The sequence below is a fragment of the Numenius arquata genome, chromosome Z (assembly GCF_964106895.1).
Source record: "Numenius arquata chromosome Z, bNumArq3.hap1.1, whole genome shotgun sequence".
Lineage (NCBI taxonomy): Eukaryota > Metazoa > Chordata > Aves > Charadriiformes > Scolopacidae > Numenius > Numenius arquata.
Genome location: NC_133616.1, coordinates 63,216,147 through 63,238,655, shown reverse-complemented (window position 1 = coordinate 63,238,655; position 22,509 = coordinate 63,216,147). Strand labels below are relative to the sequence as shown.

At 37.5% G+C, this 22,509-nt stretch overlaps 1 protein-coding gene across 1 annotated transcript in view; it reads right to left on the bottom strand.

Annotated features, from left to right (window-relative positions):
• The window catches only part of FER (FER tyrosine kinase), a 174,134-nt gene that overhangs the window by 604 nt on the left and 151,021 nt on the right, over positions 1 to 22,509 (bottom strand). Inside the window, exons 18-19 of the mRNA XM_074165781.1 lie at positions 7,217 to 7,371; positions 3,637 to 3,759 (exon numbers count right to left, since the gene is read on the bottom strand). Coding sequence (XP_074021882.1) covers positions 3,637 to 3,759; positions 7,217 to 7,371 — 278 coding nt within the window. The remainder of the gene's footprint in view (positions 1 to 3,636; positions 3,760 to 7,216; positions 7,372 to 22,509) is intronic.

Here is a 22,509-nt window from a genome sequence, read left to right as displayed (position 1 = left end):
ATCTATTTATTTTTTCTCCCTCCTGTTTTCTTAACTTACTTTTATATTTTCCCATAATCTTAACTCTCTTATTCTTCAGGTTTGCTTAGGTAGGCAGTGGCCTTCCAAACCTCTCTGCTGCCATCAACTGTAGGAGGTCTCTGACTTGGTGATGAGCAGGAGAACAAATCATCAGTTACGTAAATTAGAAGCCGCAGACAAGTGGCTGTTCCAGCGTATCATCCATACCCTGGACCAAAGAGATGCGTTCACAGCAATGAAAGCAATACTCCCAATGAGTAGGAAGTTGGGCAGGAGGACTGCATGGAGGAACAAGGAGCTCCTGGACAAATTCAAACACAAAAACAGGTAATGTGGGAGGAATACAGAAAGATTGTCTGAGCATCCAAGGATGAAGTTTGGAAAGCTAAACTCCAAATGGGACTGAATCCGGCCAGGGTTGTCAAAGACAACAAGAAAGGCTTCTTTAAGTATGTAGGTTACAAAAGGAAGGCTAGGAAAAATGTGGGCCCACTGCTGAATGAAGTAGGGCGCCTGGTGGCACAGGACATGGCTGAGGTACTGAATGTTTTCTTTGCCTCAGTTTTAACTAGCAAGACTGGCCTTCAGGAAGCCCAGACCCCAGAGACCAGGCAGAAAATCTGGACCAAGAAAGACACTTGGTGGAAGAGGATCAGGTCAGGGAATACTTAAGCAAACCGCGCTTACATAAGTCCATGGGCCGTGAGAATGCACCCATGAGTGCTGAGGGAGTTGGCTCATGTCACTGCAAGGCCACTCTCATGAACCTTTCATCCATCACGGTGAATGGGAGAATTGCCTGAAGACTGGAGCAAAGCAAATGTCACTCCCATCTTCAAGAAGGAGGACGCAGGGAACTACAGGCTGGTCAGCCTCACCTTGATCCCTGGGAAGGTGATGGAGCAGCTAATGCTGGAAAAGATTTCCAGATACCTGAAGGACAAGAAAGTCATCAGGACTAGTCAGCACGGATTCACTAAGCACAAGTCACGCTTGATCAACTTGAGAAACTTCTCTGATTAAATGACTGGCTTCACAGATGAGAGGTCTTCAGTAAGGCTTTCAACACTGTCTCCCATAAGAGTCTCATGAAGAAACCACTGAATTATGGGTTGGATGAGCAGATGAGGTGGATTGAAAGCTGCCTGAACAGTGAGTCCCAGAGGGAGTTGATCAGTGGCACAAAGTCTAGTTGGAGGCCAGTAACTACCGGTGTACCCCAGGGGTCAATACTTGGTTCAGCCCTGTTGAACACCTTCATTAATGATCTAGATGACAAGGGGAAGTGCAAAGTTCTGCACCTGGGGAGGAATAACCCCAGGCATCAGTACATGCTGCCCAGCTGGAAAGCAGCTTGGCAGAAAGGGGCCCGGGGATCCTGGTGGACCCAAGTTGAATATGCACCAGCAATGTGCCCTTGCGGCAAAGAAAGATAATGGTATCCTGGGCTACACTAAAAGAAGTGTTGCGAGCAGATCAAGGGAGTTGAGCCTTCCCCTCTACTCAGCACTGGTGAGGCCACACCTGCAGTAGTGTGTCCAGTTCTGGGCTCCCCAGTACAAGAGAGACACGAACATACTGGGGAGAGTCCTGTGAAGGGCCATGAAGTCAAGGAACTGGAGCATCTTTCCTATGAAGAAAAGCTGAGAGAGAGGGGACTGTTCAGCCTGGACAAGAGAAGGCTCAGGGGAATCTCATCAGTGTATACCTCTATACATTGATATACCTGTATACCTGAAAGGAGGGTGCAAAGAGGGCAGAGCCAGGCTCTTTTCAGAGATGCTCGACAGGACCAGAGGCAATGGGCATACACTGCAACACAGGAGACTCCTCTTGAACATCAGGAAATACTTTTTCAGTGTGACTGTGACTGAGCACTGGAACAAGTTGCCCAGAGAGGTGGTGGAAATATCCTTGGAAATATGCAAAAGTCACCTGGGAATGGTCCTGGGGAACTAGCTATACATGGCCTTTCTTGAGCTGGGGCTTGGACGAGATGACATCCAGACATCCTCACAGACCTCTGCTATTCTGTGACTTTGTCATTCTATAAACTGTTTACCACACATAGCTCTCTGAGCCAATGAGAGGCAGTGCACACCAAAATGAGCTGGCACATAGGACTCTTCAGCTACGTGCAGCTCTGTGACTCCAGACTTACTGCATGTGTCTTTGCATCTCTGTTTCTAAAGCAGAGTACAAATGACATGGGCCTCATACAACAGATAAATCTGAGAAATATTTTTCCTTTTTTATATTGCATACATCTGCTCTAGGTGCTGGATTAATGCATGGAACTTCAAAGGAGAATGGCTGGGCTCCAGGACACTTAACAGATAAGATAATATGAATCTATCTAAAAATCGTTTACTTCACAGTTCCTCCTAGAAACTAGATCTTCAAAACAGTAACAGCAGTAACTACTTTTTGTCCTTAAAGTGAAGGGATTCTATATAGTTATTTAGAATTAAAATTATTCTGGATTAAAGCAAGCATTCAAGTGATTAAATTCACTGGATGCTCTTACTGGTTGAGTAAATGAGATAGGTAAGGTCTGAAGGGGAATCTGGAGTGTCTTAGCTGACTATCCTAACAAAAGAGTTATACCGAAAATTAAGAAAACAGGCTGATAAAAGAAATGAAAATTCCATTACAAAAATAAAAATAATTGCTGATGGGCCAACAGGACTATTTCCCCCCAATATGAATAGCTGAAAAAGCATAAACATGCTTCTAAATATTTGAATTTTATAAATTTCAAGAGATTATTATTCTCAGTGGATTAAGACAGAATCTCAGTACTTAGGTAAAAAGACTTGCTTTTACAAACACCCTTCTGCTGTGAAAAACAGTGGATTTTTTTATTTGGCCTTTTAAGGAGAAACTCTGATGGTCACCTACACTGCTTATAACAAACACTGGCAATCTGTATAAATCAGCAAACCAGTTGTGGGTTTTAAAAAAATCATTTAGCAGTTTTCCTAGCTAAGAACCTATTTATGAATTACACAGTAGTACTGTGTAGAGGAGGAACAGTTCTGAAATGCCATTAAAGATAATAAAAAGAAATCAAAGTCCTGAAATCCTGCTCACAGTTACTAGCTACTTTAAATAAAAGCCTTTTGATAATTTTATAAAAGAGAGATGTGGCTTTCAACGCTCAACTGGCTTACCATTCTCCACCATAATTGCTAAATTTTTGTCCGAAAAGATTTAATAGAGAAGATGGAATGATACAGAATTTTTCTTCTGGCAGTTTAGAATATTTATACCTGCATTAGCATAATCTTAAATGATTCATTCTGGTCAAGCCTCTGCTTTGCACAGCAGTAAATCCCTCGTCTCCATCTCACCTTTTAGTTCTGCAACAATGAAAGTCAGAATGCTCTAAGTCTTCTGTCCTTTAAGTCACTGGTCAGTATATTCCTTTTTTCAAGAAGCCTATATACTAGACTACTACTCCCATAATGCTGGATTCAGCAATTAAAAAATCTCATGATATTTTTGCTAAAGTTGCTGAATAACCTGTGTGGTATTTCTTTGCTATTTTACACTGTATGTACTGCACCCTTATGGATCTATACAGCATTTCTTTGTCTCCCTACAAATAACTACCTTTCTCGACTTGTTCTCGTGCTTGTTGGTTCGTCATTCCGGGGTACGGACATACTCCTAAACTGAAGGTCTCCCACAAGAGGATTCCAAAGCTCCATACATCACTCTCAGATGTGTATCTCCCTAAGAAAAGAAGAGAAAACCCGCAGCTTAATGTACAGAGAAATTAACGTTGCAGACAATTATGGCCCCAAATTTTAATTTTAGTGTTACATTGGCAAGCTTTAAGCATAACAAAGCTGTAGTTACTAATAATATCTCCTGCAGATATCATAGTCTCCCATATTTCAAAGGATAAACAAATTATCTTAAGGTCAATACGTAGGAATAATATAAGCTAACTTGAAGTTCTACAATTTGACAGACCTTACCATGTCAGTTATTTTTCATGCAAGTTAAGAATTTATTTCCTTCTAAATGTACAATTTTTTTTCTCTTTTAACATAAAAGGACAGAAAAATGCTAGGTTTTTTTCCTCCTTGTTTAGAATCACTTTCAATTCAAAAGACACTTTAAAAAAAAATTACCTTTCCTAATTCCCTAATATAGCATGGCAATGAGTATTCTGAGAGCAGCTACCATCGACACAGTTTGTACCTGTGAAGAGGGCCTGGTTTTCATGCTTTGAGAAACTGTTCTCTGAAAATTAAAGTATAGTTGCTTCAACTTGTTTAATTTGGACCCTGAAGAACTGATGCACCCAATCAGTCAAAGAAAAAAATATCTGGCCTGATGGTTCCATTATTTTCAACTATGCTTCAGAGATAGCAAAATAGATAACTGGTAGATAATTGAATTCCAAACCTCTTTGTGCAACGAAAGCTTTATAGTATGGGAGAAGGATAAAACTTGGAGCAGGTTGTTCTATTGTTCCTAATATCCACATTAAGAAGGAGGGATTCACATCAGAAAGTTAAGGCTCCTAGCCCTTTGCAGCAGGATCTGTGAAAATGTTACCTTAAAAATCCATTTTCAACAGCAGTTTCATAATTTTTCATGACTGTTTTATTTTGTTCCATACTATTAGATTATATATATGTCTTTATTCTTTAAAATATACATATGCTTCTGAATGTATTGTTAGTTCATCTCTAACCATTAAACAAACCAAATTAAGACACTTCTGACTAGAAAAAAGGAAAATACATGTAAATTACAGTCACAGTTGGTGATATGACAACGTTCGTAAATCAGAAAGTTCAGTTTACTGTTAAACTAAGTATCACTTCCAGCTGCGCCACATTAGCTTGTGTGCCTCGTAGATGGTAATTATGGACATTCACTATGCTCTTTGTAGTAAGATGAGTTTTCTTGTCTATGTATCAACTCTCTTCAGCGTTTGGCATCCAGTAATCTAACACTTTTCATTCACATCATTCAGTAGCTACAAGACAGGTGATTAGTTGTTTTTTTTTTTTTTAAGGAAAGTACAAGTTCTGCACAGTTAATTATCTTTTCCACTATGACATTATCTGGACAAAAAAAAGGCCTCTTCATTCACACAAAAAATCCATCCCCACACAGTAATTTATTAACGTGACAAACAACTCAAAATGTACTGGAAAAACATACATATCAAATGTGTATTTTAATTTTGAGAACAGAAAGCAAAAATACCCTACACTTGGCCTAAATATATAATTTTAGGAGCTTTTCAAACATTTTTTTCCACTTACTGGAAGTGATGGAAATCCTAAAGTTCAATCTCCCACAAACTCCAGTAGCATCAGGATTTTGATTCTGACTTCAGACACAACTCCCTAAAGCAGTCCATTTGCCCTCATGTGGTTTCTAGACTTCACAGCTTGTGTTTTTTTCATTTGAAATCTTGTTGTGACTGCAATTATTTTGTAATATACAGTGAATCCAGAAGTGACTAAAAATGATCTTTTATGTAGTTTCTTAATCACTGTATTATTCATCTAATGGCCAAATGATCCTATCCCTCATTTTCTTCCAACCCTTAAACCTTGCAATTAAGAACTGACATGGACAGTGGTTGACAACTACTTTTGAAATATTACAGATTTAGTTCTATTTCCCTCTAATATCCTTAAATACCTTCAGCCTTACCCACACAAATTAATGCAACATATATGATCATATTATTAGGATCTAAATGGCAAATAAAACCCAGTTATTTTTACTCACATCTTTCAAGGATGTGGAAAAAATGATCCTACAAAAACACACAGAAACCTCCTATGACATTTTGAAAGTTGAATATTAGACTGCTGAACACATTAACAAACGTTTGAGAGAGCTTATTTTCCAAACACTACAGAAAATTGCTTAAAGCTGCTTTAGCATGTATGGATTTTAGGAAATTGAAAATAAGTAGATTTTTGAAGATAAGTAGAATCAACTATTCTCTCCTCTCCTGTACTATACAGAAAAAAAGAATCAAAAAGTACAAAGAAAAGGTGTTGTCACAAGAGTCTGTTTCCTGCTTAATGTAGTCCACTGGACTGCATAAGGCTATGAAAGGTAGGTTTCCATTATATATCAGATAAACTGTACGCATTTCTGAAATAACAAAAATAAAAATTCAAAACACCTTTTATAGTGGAACAAACAACCAAAATATAAAAGTCTGTTCCCCAGTGAACACTAGCAACACTAATACCTCTTAGAATAATTGATAATACAGGATCAACTACTGTAACTAGATTTATTATTAGCTTTCCAAAGGGAAAATCTACTTTACTGTGTTATGGCATTAACTCCCGCAAAAGCGCTAATGAGAGGAAGCATTTTGCTATCAATCGTAAGTCACAAACTTATGATTTCCAACACATGGAAATCATGGGAGAAATTATAATATAGACACTTCAAATGAAGAATTTAAAACAATTTTTTTCTAAGTACTTAACTAAAGAACTGATTGAGAGAGCTAGATCCAAAACATGGCACCATTCTTTTATTACGCTGCTCCTTCACAGCCCACTTTACTTTGAAGAACTTATTTTTCTAGTTTCATATAAGCTAAAAAGCTAAATATAGCAGATTCTGTTTCTGTTTGGAACTATTAGGTACATAGTATGGACCACAATAATGGATTTTTTTCTCCAAGATAACAGCCTAGCAATATATAAAAATGCTGGTAAAGAAAAGTAGCAGTTAAAAAAAAATATAAATCAGTGACTTTTCTCCAATGCAATGATTTATCTAACAGGGTGTTCGAGTATGTTAACACTTCCTACCATTTTCAAAGAAATACCAGAACAAGTCTGCCACAGATATGAAGAACTTGCTTTTCATTTGGCTAACGATTATGATTTAGATGACTCACTAGGTAGTCTACTAGAATGAGTCAGCAACATTACCAAAGCATTGTTTTATTGTTGCATAATAGCAATTTTGATGTTGCTGCCTGATTCTTTTTGAAGGCAAAACACTATTTTATACATAACTTAAGTAAGACTGAAATACTAAAATTGTCTTAAACATTATTGATTCGAACTGGGCACTAGGAATATGTATATATACTCAAATATTGCCCACAGTGTAGTCCTGATGCTCCTTATTTTACTTTTGACTTTTTTTATTTTTTTGCAAGAAGGTACAGGTATGTCCTTACCATAGTTGAGTGCTTCTGGAGCGGTCCACTTGATAGGAATCTGCTTTAGGCCTGACGATGAGTACACGCCATCATCCTCTTGCCGGGACATTCCAAAATCGCTTATTTTCAAAATGTTGCTTTCACCTACCAAGCAGTTCCTTGCAGCCAGGTCCCTAAGTTAGAACAAGAAACAAAACCCCATATTTTTACATGTTTGAAAGTACTTGAAGCCATTTAAAATGGCTGAGCCCCTCAGCCAAGACGGTGATGCCTCTCAGAAAACAGATTTAAGAAAGGGTAAAAAACACTGCACAGCAGCTGTGGACAAGAGGAGTGAGGGAGGAAAAGAAAAAGTGTAAGAAATAATCCTGTGACACCAAGGTTGGTGAAGGAGTCGGGGGACAAGGTGCAGGAGGCGCTCCAGGCACCAGAGCAGAGATTCCTCTGCAGCACTTTGAAGGACCCAGGCTGAAGCAGTCCGTGAAAGACTCTCTATCCTGGGAAGGAGCCATGCTGGAGCAGTGGAACACTGTGAGGTAGAAGGAGCAGCAGAGAGGAGCTGTTACGGACTGACGTCAGCCCTCATTCCCCATCCCCTGTGCCAGGCACGGGGGAAGAGGTGGAGGAGTCAGGAATGAAGGAGGGAAGGTGAGCCTGGGAAGAAGGAAGGAGTGGGGGAAGGGTGTTTCAGTTTTCATCTTTATTTTTCACCATCCAACTCTATTTTAATCAGCAATAAATTAAATTAATGTTCCCCAAGTTTATTCTGCTTTGCTGTGACTGTAATTGGTGAGTGATCTCCCTGTCTTTTGTCTTGACCCACAAGACCCCTTTCTGCCTTATTTTCTCCCATCCTGCTGAGGAGGGGGAGTGAGAGAGTAGCTGGGGAAGCATCTGGCAGCCAGCCCATATCAACCCACCAAAACTATCCTCTGAGGCCACAGAGATAAACCCACAGATTAACAAATCAGATTTTACGCAAAATGAAACAGAATTTGAAGAAGCACCCTGAAACATGTTCACATAATTATGAAAGACAGCGAGAAACCAAAGAACGAGCTCTATCTTCTCTATGCCTACCTTACCTTAGCATAAGAGTTTCATTCAAAAATAAAAAGCCACCTAGTATTACAGGAAGAGGAATTTTGGCTCAATGATGGATGAGATGCTCAGAAAATTGACAGCTTTCCTTTCCCTCCCCTCCCTCCATTTCAAACATGTTTTTTTGTATTTATTGGAGAAAGCCTGTAGTAATACCTGATAAATGACCTACTGCGGCTTCTCTACAGCACACATTTGGAATAATAATACATGCTAAGAATGTATTATTAACGTACTATATGTATATTACATTTCATTGTTCCACAATGCATTAAAACACTACATAATAAAATATATATTATTATTCCTATCTTATGTAATAAAATATGGGAAATTTTTGAAGGGAGAAAAATGTTAAGCAATGGAATTTAATCTACAACACTAGGAACAGCACGGGCAAAGTATTTTTAAATTAAATTTACAATGTTTCTTTTCAGCTTTAACAGCTAATATGCTCACAAATGGCTTGTCTTATGTGAATATTCCAGAATAACTATATTAGCATTAATGTTTTGGATTGGAGCTGTAGCTAAGTTCTGAAGTGAATCCCCTGAGCACTTAATGCACATTCATTGCACATTCATTGGTTCTGAAGAATGATTTTGGTGTGTGAAAACTAGATTACTCTTGGAAGAAACTAACCTAGAACTCTGCCCATGATGTGCACCAGATTTTTTTCTGCAGCTAAAGCAGAAAGGAAGGTCTGAACCAATGACAAACAGCTTCAAATGCTGTGCATGGTGGAGACACTAATGACAAAGGACTGAACCATATTTAGTCTAAAGTAAAAGTCTTGAGCCATACATGAGGATGTTAAAGCTCATATATCTACAACTACTTTGATCAACTGATCCATACTGATACTGCCCTAAATTTTTTATTATGTAGACAGAGCCTGTGTTTGAGCACAAACACTATAACTTGATTTAAGAATTTTAGTATGTTTGATTTGCACAACTTTTCTGCCACTAAGAACAGTTATGGCTCTTAAGCTTGATTTTACAGTGATATAAATGCAGTTACTCTCACGGTTAGAGAAGATGGACCACCTAAAACCAAGTCTGAAGTCACAGTCAGCTGAAGATATGCACAAATGTAAAAAACAGCTCAATCTGCACTATGTCACATAGCTTGATGTTACCATGTGGTATTGCTTGGTAAAAAAAAGAGAGCTGCAAAACAAAATCAAATTGCTATTGCTTATACTAAAGTCTGTAAAAAGTATCACCATGAAAATTCAAGAACGTATGGCTTATGTTCCAATCATACTTTTTTATTGTTTTATTCAATATAGTCTAGAGTTTGTGACAGATGCAATAAACATTGGAAAAAGTAATGAGGTCCTACCTTAACGAAAATTTACAGAGTTAATTAAAATAAGGGACATCTTCCTACCTGAGTCTGAGCATTTAGACATGATTACACTCAGCTCACATAATTTTTGTCTGCTTTGTGTGTGACAGTTTTGGTTTTTTTTCTTTCAGAAACATCTAGAGGAATTGTTTTTCATCATTACTGAAAATTTACAAAAAGACTTCCATGAAAATCAAATGGGTATTTGAGAGAGTTGGTAAATATTTGAGAGATATTATGTTAAGGATACATATAAATTAACATTAGATCTTCTGAAAGATGACAGACACACAAAGGCTTTGCTTCAAGAAACAATGGTTTTCAAGCTGTCTGTTAGCTGGCAGTGGGTCGCAGAATGATAGTATTCAAGCTGCTGTGCTGCACACAAGTGCCAAGGGAGGAATCACGGGCCAGTGGTTAGCTAATGGCCCACAACTTGTGCGGGTGGACACAACTGTCAAATCCAGCATCAATCTTCCCAGGCAAATTGCTTCTTTCTTTTTGTCTGTTTGTATGGAATAGAGAAGCATTTTCATTGCCATCTTCCACAGAGTATCAATAAAATTTTATGAAATAATGAGCGTCAAGCTATTAACAGGAAGATAGAAAAGGATGCATTATGATAAAACTTAACTTAATAATAAAGCTACAAATAGCAAAGTAAATGTAGTAATGCTGGTTATGAGTTCACGGTATTAATACCTTTTTCTGCTTTTAGCTAAAGCTCCTGCATTTTTGAAGCTATAATACTATTTATTACTTTTAATACATCATTTGTGTTAATAAAGCTTGAGTACTTAGTATGTTTACTTCTGACTTAAGTAAATTTGCTTTTTTCCTTTCTCATGTGTAATGTCTTTCAGTTATTTAGAAAATACTTTAGATGTGAATTTTTCTTTCCCTTTTTTTTCACTTTAGTCATAGTCTTTTTAAAGGACTTCTGTAATCCCTCTCCGCGGCACTTAGATTTCTTTTCACAGTTCTAGTGAGGAGTTGGTTCTTGGAGTACCCTGAAACCAACAATGCTTAGGAGATACAGTGATATTTAACATTGTGCTAAATCGCCAAAAGTTCTGTTAGTCTGCACTTTCAATAACTTGTGATTCTACGGGGTGAAACAGTACGAGTACAATTTTTCATTCTCGGTGCTCCACCACCGGCCACTTCAGATTCTGCAGTTATATTCACTGTAGATATTTCAGGTTCCTTTCCCCCGTTCTCTTACTTGTAATTTCTTCACAATGTCTATTTGACTAACATTTATATTTCATTCCTCAGGCGTATAAATGTCCTGAAAGTCAGAGTACCTTGTTAGCATTTGTGCTGTTATTTTACCTCTGTCTCATATCCTCAATGATTTGTTGCTGAATTTTCCAGAATTTCTTAGATGTATTTGCATGCATAAAAGCATTTTTAAAAACATTGTTACACTGAAGGCTACAGCTACATCAAGCTTTTTAAAAATTTATTTATTTTTTTATTCTGAGGGTTTGGTTAAGATATTTCAATATATTTTAAACTATTTCTTCACTGTTTCTCCTCATGCCTGACAGCCTCCTTTAAAAGGATGTTTATATTTTTCAGCCTAGATACAAGAGAAAATTACCAAAAATGCATTTTGGTCACTGTGATTTATTATAGAATTTATAGCCAGAATCTGAAAAAAAAGGGCATCACAAAAGTATTACTTCCATTGTTTTAAATTAATAACAGCTTTCATTTTCTTCCAGTTTCCAGGATTCTAATTCATTTCAATTTGCTACAGATAAAAAGAAAGAGCTCTAGTCTAATAGTGTTAAGGGGCTTACAAAAAAACGTTTACATCTTAATCTTCCATATGAAATACAGACAACAGGGTTTCATTCAAGTATGTGTGACAGATGACATGAGTAAGGGAAAACAAGAAACTGTAAATATATACAGCTGATCACCTACAACAACTATGATGAGTCAGATAAGTGATGTGTTTGTAGTAAATCATGACACAATCAACTATGTTCTATTTGTCTTCTTTTCCCTAAAAAAACCCATGTTTTATTTGTTTTCTCTTCCTTCTCAATGTCCCCTAAAGCCAACATCCTGAAGAAGTACAGATATAATTGTATAGAATTAGGTGTCTCTGTCTGCTTGAGGCATTGCTTTTTCTCATACAGCATTTTCTACTTAGTGCAGTAATTCCCTAAAATCAGTATTTAACACCGAAAACAAGAAAATATTCCTTATTTCACATTGTGAAAGCCATACAGATTGGGCATAAATTATACTGAGCTGCTACAGAGCAAGTTCATCAGTAAAAGAAAAGCTGAGTCTCACTACTTAATTAAGTTCCTAGTGCCATAAACAAAGTGTCTTCCCCCCAACTTCTAAGGAATAAAAATTAATCTGTAAATTGGGAATTTTGTTCTCAAGCACTGCTGTGCAGTGCCTATAAATGCAAACAGGACATTGACTAGGAATCAATAATATGGGTTGAATATGCTGCTAAACAGATAACTCAAAAGACTTTTGCTAAAAAATCCAATAGTCAGTTAAAGCGGAAGGAGAGGTGATTTCTCTGTGTTGGGAGTTGTTACCACCTGGATTCATGTCTGACAGTAAAGACACAAACCTCAAAAACTTTTCCCTAAGGACACTCTTACACCTGCTCCTCCCTCCCTTCCTTCCACCACCCCAAAAGAACTACACACCAAGTAACACCTCATATTTCAATGGAATTCCATCAATTAAAGCAAATCAAACCAAGAGAGTAAACTCCTCATTACTAAGCCAGCAGGACAGACTGCCTCACTGAACTAATTAGCCATTTTATATCCCCTCCCTGGATCATGCAGTTAAAACACTCTTAGGTGATAAAAGCAAGTAATTAATTAGTGAACAGGATCAGTTTATCTCCTCTGCACATTTAATTCAATGAAAATAATCTATTATCTGATCAAAAGAGAAGGAGCGGCAGGTCTACAAGTGAAACTGTTCTTTTTTCATGGATATAAGACACTACCTCTCCTTCAAACACCTGAGGTAATTTCCCGTGTGTCTAAATCAAAACACACCTATTTCAGAACTTTTTTGATACTCATATGCTGCTACTTTTGCTATATGTGCACAGCATAGCAAATAGTATGTGCCTAATAACAGACTGCGAAAATATTAGAGGCTCAGAAGCGCACCTTTCCACACATTCTGTGTTGTCTTCCCTCTTGACACTTTGTTTTCCTTATTTCTTCATCTTATTTTAGCTATCAGATTATGATTACTAATGGAGCAATATTTACAGTGCTAATAATTTCTCTCAGCTCCTCATATAATGCAAGTCCATCTTCATCTTCACAAATGAACAGTGCTAGGAAACCAGAGAAAATCCAAGAAAGATGCAGTAGTGATTTCTCAATAATGTCAAGTGTTCTGCTTGCTATCCACTGTTTTGGATATTGCTCAGTTCTTCTCAACTACAAAATGAGTAAATTTTCCCACCTCACAGCATTAGTGACATTCAATTATTCCCCCTAAAGCACTTCGAAATTTTCAGAGGAAGGACTTAAAAACTTTGCAAAAAGAACTCAAAAAAAAAAAAAAGTAACCAAACCCCAAATAATTGTACTCAGTAGCTGAACACAAGAACAAAAACTAGCTTGTATCTAAAAACGTGTTTTTTCCACAGAACCTTTATTTCCTCCACTTGTAAGAGTAAAATGAATCCTACATTCCAGAAATAGTCTGCATTGCACTGCTCACTCTCAACGTTATGATAGTAAGAGCTATCATATAAAATGATTTATAGCAACTTGGTGAACATATTCCTGTGAATTAAGGCTAGCATGATCACATTAATCAAAAGGCAAACTTCAAGTAACAAAGAAAAAAAAAGAAAATATAAAAGCCCAATAAAGCTTAAGCATCTAAATTACTTTGATAGACTACAACATGGTCTAAATAAAAATTGGTTGGTAAGGTGATAAACAAAGAATTAATGAATTATTTTTTCCAAAATAACAAAACTATATTCAAGTACAAAATACGCTCCTTAGATACTGCGAGGAGTTGTTAAGTGTTTTTAAAAATCCTGTAAGGATAAACACAGTGTTGAGGATCACACAGTTCCTAATTTAAAATTCCAAATATTTATGCATTATTACTGTCATCCCAAGCTCAAAAACCATGCTTGGTAATTGTTATGTTCCTGATTTTGTCTAAGTGCTTTGCTCAGTATGTGGCAGATTGTGGCATGGGTCACAGTACTAGACAATAGAAAGCTACATCATCCCATTCAGAACTGCAGAGTGGGATGCATTTGGTTCACAAAGGCAAAGCATATAGAATCATAGAATCATCTAGGTTGGAAGGGACCTTCAAGATTATCTAGTCCAACCATCAACCTAACTCTGATCAAAAAAACCCCATCACTAAACCATGTCCCCCAGCACCATGTCAACCCGTCTTTTGAACACCTCCAGGGATGGTGCCTCAACCACTTCCCTGGGCAGCCCATTCCAATGCTTGATAACCCTTTTGGTGTAAAAATTCTTCCTAATATCCAACCTGAACCTCCCCTGGTGCAACTTGAGGCTGTTTCGTCTTGTCGTATTGCCTGTGACTTAGGAGAAGAGACTGACCCCCGTCTCTCTACAGCCTCCTTTCAGGTAGTTGTAGAGAGCAATGAGGTCCCCCCTCAGCCTCCTTTTCTCTAGGCTGAAGAACCCCAGCTCCCTCAGCCTCTCCTCATAAGACTTGTGCTCCAGACCCCTCACCAGCTTCGTTGCCCTTCTCTGGACCTGCTCCAGCACCTTAATGTCTTTTTTGTGGTAAGGAGCCCAAAACTGGACACAGTACTTGAGGTGGGGCCTCATCAGTGCCGAGTACAGGGGGACGATCACCTCTTGAGTCCTATTCACCACACTGTTCCTGAGACATATGTCTTCATCTGTTGAGGACTGCACAGCTTAGTAAGGAAATCACTGCTTGCAGTGAACTCTACCCTCAGTCTCACCCCACTGACCTGCTATTTACATTCCTATGGCTACATTTTTTGAACAAGCGACAGCCGTCCTGGACGGTACAAACACAGTGAGAAGAAACTTCTTAATGAACTGATGTACAGAAAAATATATTCACATTTTCTGTACCACAGTTCATTACTGCACATGCCTTCACACATACTTTAAAATAAAATTAAGATATAAAGTCAGATAAAAAGTTTACTTATTGTACAGTAATTTCTGATGAACAAGTACAGAACGAGAATCCGTGGATTATATTGATTTTTATAGTCTGCATAATCTTTAATTACTAATGTACAAACACACAACTACAGTAAGGTATACCTTGAGGTAGGTACAACTATTGGGCATAGTAAGTTAGATAAATTATTTAATTATTTGTGTAGAGGAGTAGCAGTACTGACTTTAGGACTTCGAACAGAATACTTTCCCTAATATGATTATGTTTCAAACTTTCTGGTTTACTTCTTGACCATGACAGAGATCAAAGGGCATAAAGTGCCCCTTTGGAGGTACAAAAGTGAAGCATAAATGCTACATAATGATATCACCTCTCAGAGTTGTAGTTCTGGTCTCCTAATACTTGGTGTTTGGTATAAAAAAAGACTAGTTCTTAGAGCTGCATAACTCCACAAAACATGAACCTCAATTTTCATTAAAAAAGAAATTGTTTCAGATGGATGACTGTGAAGGAGACTGGAAATTTGGTGACAAGCCTTCTGTTTTCTGAATGTTTTGCATTTTTATGTGATGCGGTATTTTTTTTTTTTTTAAAAACAAGATTGGTAATTCTATATGGAAAAGAGTTGAGCTGATCCAGATGCCTGCTCTGAAGAGTGACAAGGTTATTCCTGCATCTTGGAGCCTTCTCGCCTGCCTGCTCTGGGTACATTTTTACAAGGAAGAAGCCCAGGTTGCTGTCACACATTATATGGCACTTGTCACATACAATGGTAATAACAGAGGAAAATCAAACAATTGTCAAGTTATTATTTGCAGCCCAGAGACGGCTCAAGGGACTATACGGATCTATTGACACATTATAAAACTTTTATCTTCTTTGAGTTTTACTCAGGTAAGTTACCATGTGTCTTCCATTTTCCTAGCAAAAGGAAATAGCTGTACCAGCTATTTAAAAAGAGATAAAGATCAGCATAGCAGACAATAAGCAACTCCTGAAGAGAATCAAAGCAGTAGACTATGAAGACAGAAATGAAGCAATAAATCAATACATCGCCTATTGCTCCCACCTTCTTCCTATTTCTGAGGTTTTCTTCACAATGCCCACTTCTGAGACAGAAAAGTTCCTATCATCAGCATCTAAATGTTTTTCACCTGCATGGTTTCTCAACTTCTTTAGAACTTAATCGTTATTGTCTATATTTTTCTCAACAATTATTTTGATGAAAACTGCATCACAGTCATTTTAGTCTGTAACAGTCCTCTTTGTATTGATATCCCTGTAGATTTTTATAACCCATTTTTCCTTTGCACTGCTGATTACATATAATGTGCTAAGCAAAATGTGAGACAGAGGAATGTCTAATGTTTTGATTTTTTTTTCCCTTGTACTTCATTTATATCTTGAAACAAAGGCTTGCAATTCAATTTCTTCTGCGTGCTGATTTATTTCATTTGTTCAGTAGGAGAGCTTACCTTATATTTGTCCAAAGAGAATAAACAGAGTATGTTATTACTCCCTGCAATTTTAGAGTGATACTCAACCTTCTGTAGGCAGTTGTTTTTTCCTTTCTAAAGTTATGGGAATCAAAGATTGACATAGCATACATTTTATAGCCACAAGAAAGCCTTTTACAAATTAAATTTGTGCAACTGCACAGTAACCTATCCAGCCTCCTCACTTCTCATAAAGTAATGGTTTGCACCATGAGAGTGAACTCTAGAAAAAGACTTACAAAAAGCAATCTTAGTGATAGTCTTAACAAAAACTAAGGGTCTGCATAGTCCTAGGATGGGATGATATGTAATTTTATGGAAATCCTATGATATTGTGGCAACTGGAAATTGGAAAACACTTTCCAGAAACTGCCATCAACATGACACACACAGGAATAATACCACTGCTGAATCCCATGCAATCACTCCTATGCTCTTGAAGTTTTTGACAGAAAAATTACAGAACATAAGAAGAACAAATTGGGATACATTTATGATATCCATAAGATTCTTAATATTCCTTAATAGTCCTATTTGATATTCAAGTGAATTATAGGGGAAATTAAGTGTCCCAAAAGTAATTACCCAACATAGATAATTATTCAAGATGTACCAGAACTTAAGTTTACATTTTGTGCTCAAGAAAGTTGCAATGGACTTAAAGCACAATCCCAGATGTCTTCCATTTCCAGAATAAGTTATACAAATAGACTGTACTATTCATAGTCAGGTAAATACAATTTTCAAGCAAAAATTTCCACAAGTACAGTATCATTCACAGAAGTAACTAAAATGAAACACAAGAGAGCATATGATTGTACTAACAAGCAGATATTTTTTGATAATATCATGGTGTTATTCAACCTGTGTGTTGACATAAAACTTGCAATAACTGTCCTTGCCCTTTTATACAAGGACGACTCCCCAATTTAGGTCTTAATTCTGAATTTAGTTCTGAATTAATATCTTCCTTATTTTATTACATAGCATAATGTCAAAATATCATTGATTTCTCTGTATAGAGGCATTAAATATTGGTTAAACTTGTTTACAAACTTGGTAACATCTGAAGAGGTAGAGCAGATAGGGTCAAAGATCATATTCACTTGTCCATTACACATCAGTGAGAGAAAAAGTTTACTTGCTGAATTTAAAGAAAATGTCTAAAGCAGGGTATCTTCTAGTGCTGACTTTCTGATTATTAAGTTTTTTAGAAATTTTATTTTTCATTTGATTAAATGAAGCCATTTTCTAGTGTTAATATTATGTATTGTATGCAGTTTAAAAAACAGGTGGAGACTGACAATAAACTAGAACATGAGAAGTAGCCAAAAATCCCTACAAGTGCCCAAGGAACCAGGAAATTCATAAGCATAATTGTAATACAGGTTAGCTTTTTCCACCTTTTTCATTCAAATGGAACAAAGTAGCACAATAGTACAGTATTTGCAGGGCTTTTCAGGCCTCAGTGAAAAAGAAAATATTTTAAAAACTTTATCTCTCTTCTCAGGTTAGAATTAAATACTTACAGCTGGTGTATATCAAACTTCAGCTGAGGGAGGCAACCAGTTTAGCCACCACTGCTTTTTCACTGAATTTCACTGAATTTTTAGAGTTGGAAGGGACCATAAAGATCACCTAGTCCAACTCCCCTGCTGAAGCAGGGTTGCCCAGAGCATGTCAGAGCATGTTACTCAGGATTGTGTCCAGGCGGGTCTTGAAAATCTCCAAAGAAGGGGACTCCACAACCTCCCTGGGCAGCCTGTTCCAGGGCTCTGTCACCCTCACCGTAAAGAAGTTTCTTCTCATATTTGAGTGGAACCTCCTGTGTTCCAGCTTGTGCCCGTTGCCCCTCGTCCTCTCACTGGCAACCACTGAAAAGAGTCTGGCTCCCTCCTCCTTCAGCCCACCCTTCAGATACTTATAAGCATTGATAAGGTCTCCCCTCAGCCTTATCTTCTCCAGGCTAAAGAGTCCCAGCTCTCTCAGCCTTTCTTCATAAGGGAGATGCTCCAATCCTTGAATCATCCTCGCTGCCCTTTGCTGGACTCTGTCCAGTAGTTCCCTATCCCTCTTGAATTGGGGAGCCCAGAACTGGATGCAGTATTCCAGTTGTGGCCTCACCAGTGCAGAGTAGAGGGGGAGAATGACTTCCCTCGACCTACTAGCCACACTCTTCCCTATGCAGCCCAGGATTCCATTGGCCTTCCTGGCCACAAGAGCACACTGCTTGCTCATTGTCATTTTTCTGTCTACCAGGACCCCCAGATCTTTCTCTTCAGAACTTGTCTCCTGCAGGTCCACGCCTAACCTGTATTGGTGCCTGACATTCTTCTTCCCCAGGTGCAGGACCCTACACTTTTCCCTGTTGAACCTCATGAGGTTCTTCCTTGCCCAGCTCTCCAGCTTGTCCAGGTCTCGCTCGACGGCAGCACGGCCCTCCGGGGTGTCAGCCACCCCTCCCAGTTTGGTATCATCAGCAAACTTGCTGAGGATGCACTCGGTCCCCTCGTCCAGGTCGCTGATGAATATGTTGAACAGGACTGGACCAAGTATTGACCCCTGGGGGACACCACTGGTTACAGGCCTCCAGCTTGAACCTGTCCATTAACCATTACCCTTTGGGTCCTGTCACACAGCCAGTTCTCAATCCACCTCACTGTCCCCTCGTCCAGCCCACACTTCCTTAGTTTCCCAATGAGGATGTTATGGGAGACAGTGTCAAAAGTCTTGTTGAAGTCAAGGTAGATGACATCTGCTGCCCTCCCCTCATCCAACCAACCAGTTATAGCATCGTAGAAAGCTATCAGATTGGTCAAACATGATTTACCCTTGGTAAACCCATGTTGCCCACTTTTCAACAGCTAACATCAACAATGTATTCTGGAATAGTTCAAGTTAGCTCTAAATGCATTCCTATGACTTCAGTCTACTTCTGCTCTTACCAGCAGACAGGCATGGATTAATATTTCAGAAGTAACAGGTAAGTATGGACTGAAGTTCATGGGTTTTTAGTAGATATAGTATTACATAGGCACTAGATCCCAAGACGCTTTATTTGATGAAGTTAAAAAGTGAAAAGCTAATAGTCAGGGTACAAAGAAACGAAGCATCCAGCATAATTAAGGTACAAGAGACTACATATTAATGAAAATAATACATGAAAAATAAGAAAGAAACCAAATAAATCAGGTCTGATTACAACTCGGGAGGGAAAAACAGAGCAGAGAAGTAGTAAAATCAAACAGTGCTAGACAAGAAGGTTATGTTGTGCTCCTATGCTTTGTGGTGAGAATATGAAAAAAACAAAAGTTCTTGAATTTTCAAGAGAAAAACATAAAGAAAACCAGTAACAAACAGAGAGAGAAGAATCAACCACAATTTAAAACAATTATTACATTGTGGGTTTTTCTTATTTTGGAAGAGAAAAATGTAAATGCACAGTACAAGTAGCATATGTTAGCTAAGCATTCCTAGCAATAGAAACCAGTTTGACAAAGATACATGATCAGAGTTCACTAATTCATAATTTTCTAATCAGAATAAAAAACATTTTGTAATTTGTATCTTACAGTATCTTTCAACTTTTAATCACAGATGATCAACAAATGTTTACTGGCATGTTAAGATATTTTAGTATTCTAAAACCAGCCTGTTTTGTAACTGTCATCTAAAGAAAGATGAATGAAAATGAAGATGAGTAATAATTTACTAGTTGTCCTAGACAGCTAAGTAAGATTTGCCGCTAGCTTACAGAAATTTTCTTTTATAAGAAGTGTTATGGAACTAATACATTGCAGAGAATTGTATATAGAAATTGAAAGGAATAAAATGACCTATTCATCTTCTGTGAATTAAGAAGTTAGGAAATAAATTCAACCTCTCTCCCCTTTTTGGTTGCTACTACTTAAAAACTACAATAGGGTTTTCTACACAAAAAATAAAACATAAAGGTGGAATAAAAAGCTTTGCACTTTTTTGGTCAAAAGAGGAAGAGGAAAGTGATGGGATTCTGACAATTTTTTCCTACCTTAATTCCTACCTACAATTCTTTCCTACCTTAAGTAGGAAATGTAGAAGAAATATGAGACGACAGTGTGCTGATTAAATATCACGAATACATGTCATATTGATAGCAGATTATGTGACAGGACTGCCATAGCTTTTGGAAGAACTGGAAGAACTCACATGCACATTCATCATGATAAGATTTTATAGCTGGGAATAGTCAAGGAATACATGTTAATAAGCCCAGGGACTCTTGAGTTCATCACCTACTGAACTCCATTCTTTTTCTCCTATTAAAACTTCGAGCTATCTCATGAAGTCATCTGTTACAAGACCGTCCTTACCCTGGAAAATTCAGACTTCTGTATTTAGAAGAAGCCACCCTGCCCCTGGCTGCTATCTGTCTCTGTTGAAGCATGCTCACTCATGCATAGTGTTGATTGCCTATGGATCTGGTGTTTCATGTTGCCTGGGGACTCAGAAGTTTGTTGGAGGTGCAGGAAACACTTTCCTGTGCTATTAGAAAACTATTGCAAAGCTATGGATTTACTATACTTGGCTATAGTTCTGAAATATTTCCACAACAAACCCATTCTTGCACTACACTGTAGATACGCATGATCCTCTTTGCCATTTTATATGTAACATTTTGTTTAGCATTTGCTGTGGGCAAAGGTTATAGAATAACCAAAGCTTAGCTAATCATTTGCTAAACTCCAAAAATCTTCCTGCATAAAGAAATTATGGTACAAAATTTCTTAAAAGATAAGAGAAAGTGTTACAATACAAGGCGACACAGTGTAGTTGCCCGTTTTCATTTAGCAGCTTTGTTAATGACCTGAAAGTGTCAAATATCAATTTAATCAAGATAGGAAGACAGAAAGAAAGGAAAGGAAAAGGAAGGAAGGAAGGAAGGAAGGAAGGAAGGAAGGAAGGAAGGAAGGAAGGAAGGAAGGAAGGAGGGAAGGAAGGAAGGAGGGAAGGAAGGAAGGAAGGAAGGAAGGAAGGAAGGAAGGGAGGGAGAAAGGAAGGGAGGAAGGGAGGAAGGGAGGAAGGGAGGGAGGAAGGGAGGAAGGGAGGGAGGGAGAGAGAGAGGGAGAGAGGGAGGGAGGAAGGAAGGAGGAAAGGGAGAGAGAAAGAGAGAGAGAGAAAGAAAGAGAGAAAGAAAGAAAGAAAAAGAAAGAAAGAAAGAGAAAAAGAAAGAGAAAGAGAGAGAGAAAGAGAAAGAGAGAGAAAGAGAAAGAAAGAGAAAGAGAGAGAGAAAGAGAGAGAGAGAGAAAGAAAAAGAGAAAGAAAGAGAAAGAGAAAGAGAGAGAGAAAGAAAGAAAGAAAGAAAGAAAGAAAGAAAGAGAGAGAGAGAAAGAAAAGATAAATGTATCTTGGAAACAACATTAGGCTTAATCTGAAAAACAGAAATTAATATATTTTGAAAAATTAAGCCTAAATACAGTCAGTAAAATACAAATATTATTAAGTAATGATGTGGAAAGAAAAAAGAAAGAGAACAGGCGTGAACTCTAACTAAATACAAGTAATGGAATTAAATTAAGCATGGGAAAATAAGAGCTCATTGTCTACTAGATTGTGAGAAAGTTGCCTAGGAAAATAAAGAAATTCTATTTTATTAATGTAGCTACTTAAAAAAAACCAAAAGAGTTTAATAGGTGTACACGCTGATGTCAGTTTCAAAGAGACAGACTAAATAAACTAATACAACTTATTATTGATTTAGAACAAACATTTGAATTGTCAGATGCCCTGGAATCTATTTTTATACTCTCAGGTATATAGTACAGAAAAAAAAAAAAAGCATTGGTCAACGTAGGAATGACCCCAAGAAGCATTCATTTTCCAAATGAGTGCATTTGTTCCTTTTATCATAATTGAAAAAATGACTTCTTCAATGTCACATACAAGCAAACTCTGTATACCGTAAAAATAGTTGAAGTATATATTTTTTTCACTTATAACATGAATTCCCAGCAGCGCACAGCAAAACAGCTCTAGAGATTTATTTTTACTCTACATTTATTTTACATTTCTTTATTTTTTACTGTACATTTCAGTTTAAAATAGAATGCACAGAAACTGGTATAGGCAAATTTAAGATGGCATTTTGGTATCTTACTATAAAATAAATCCAGTAACTGCTTGCCAGCTACTAATTAATTGGTAACT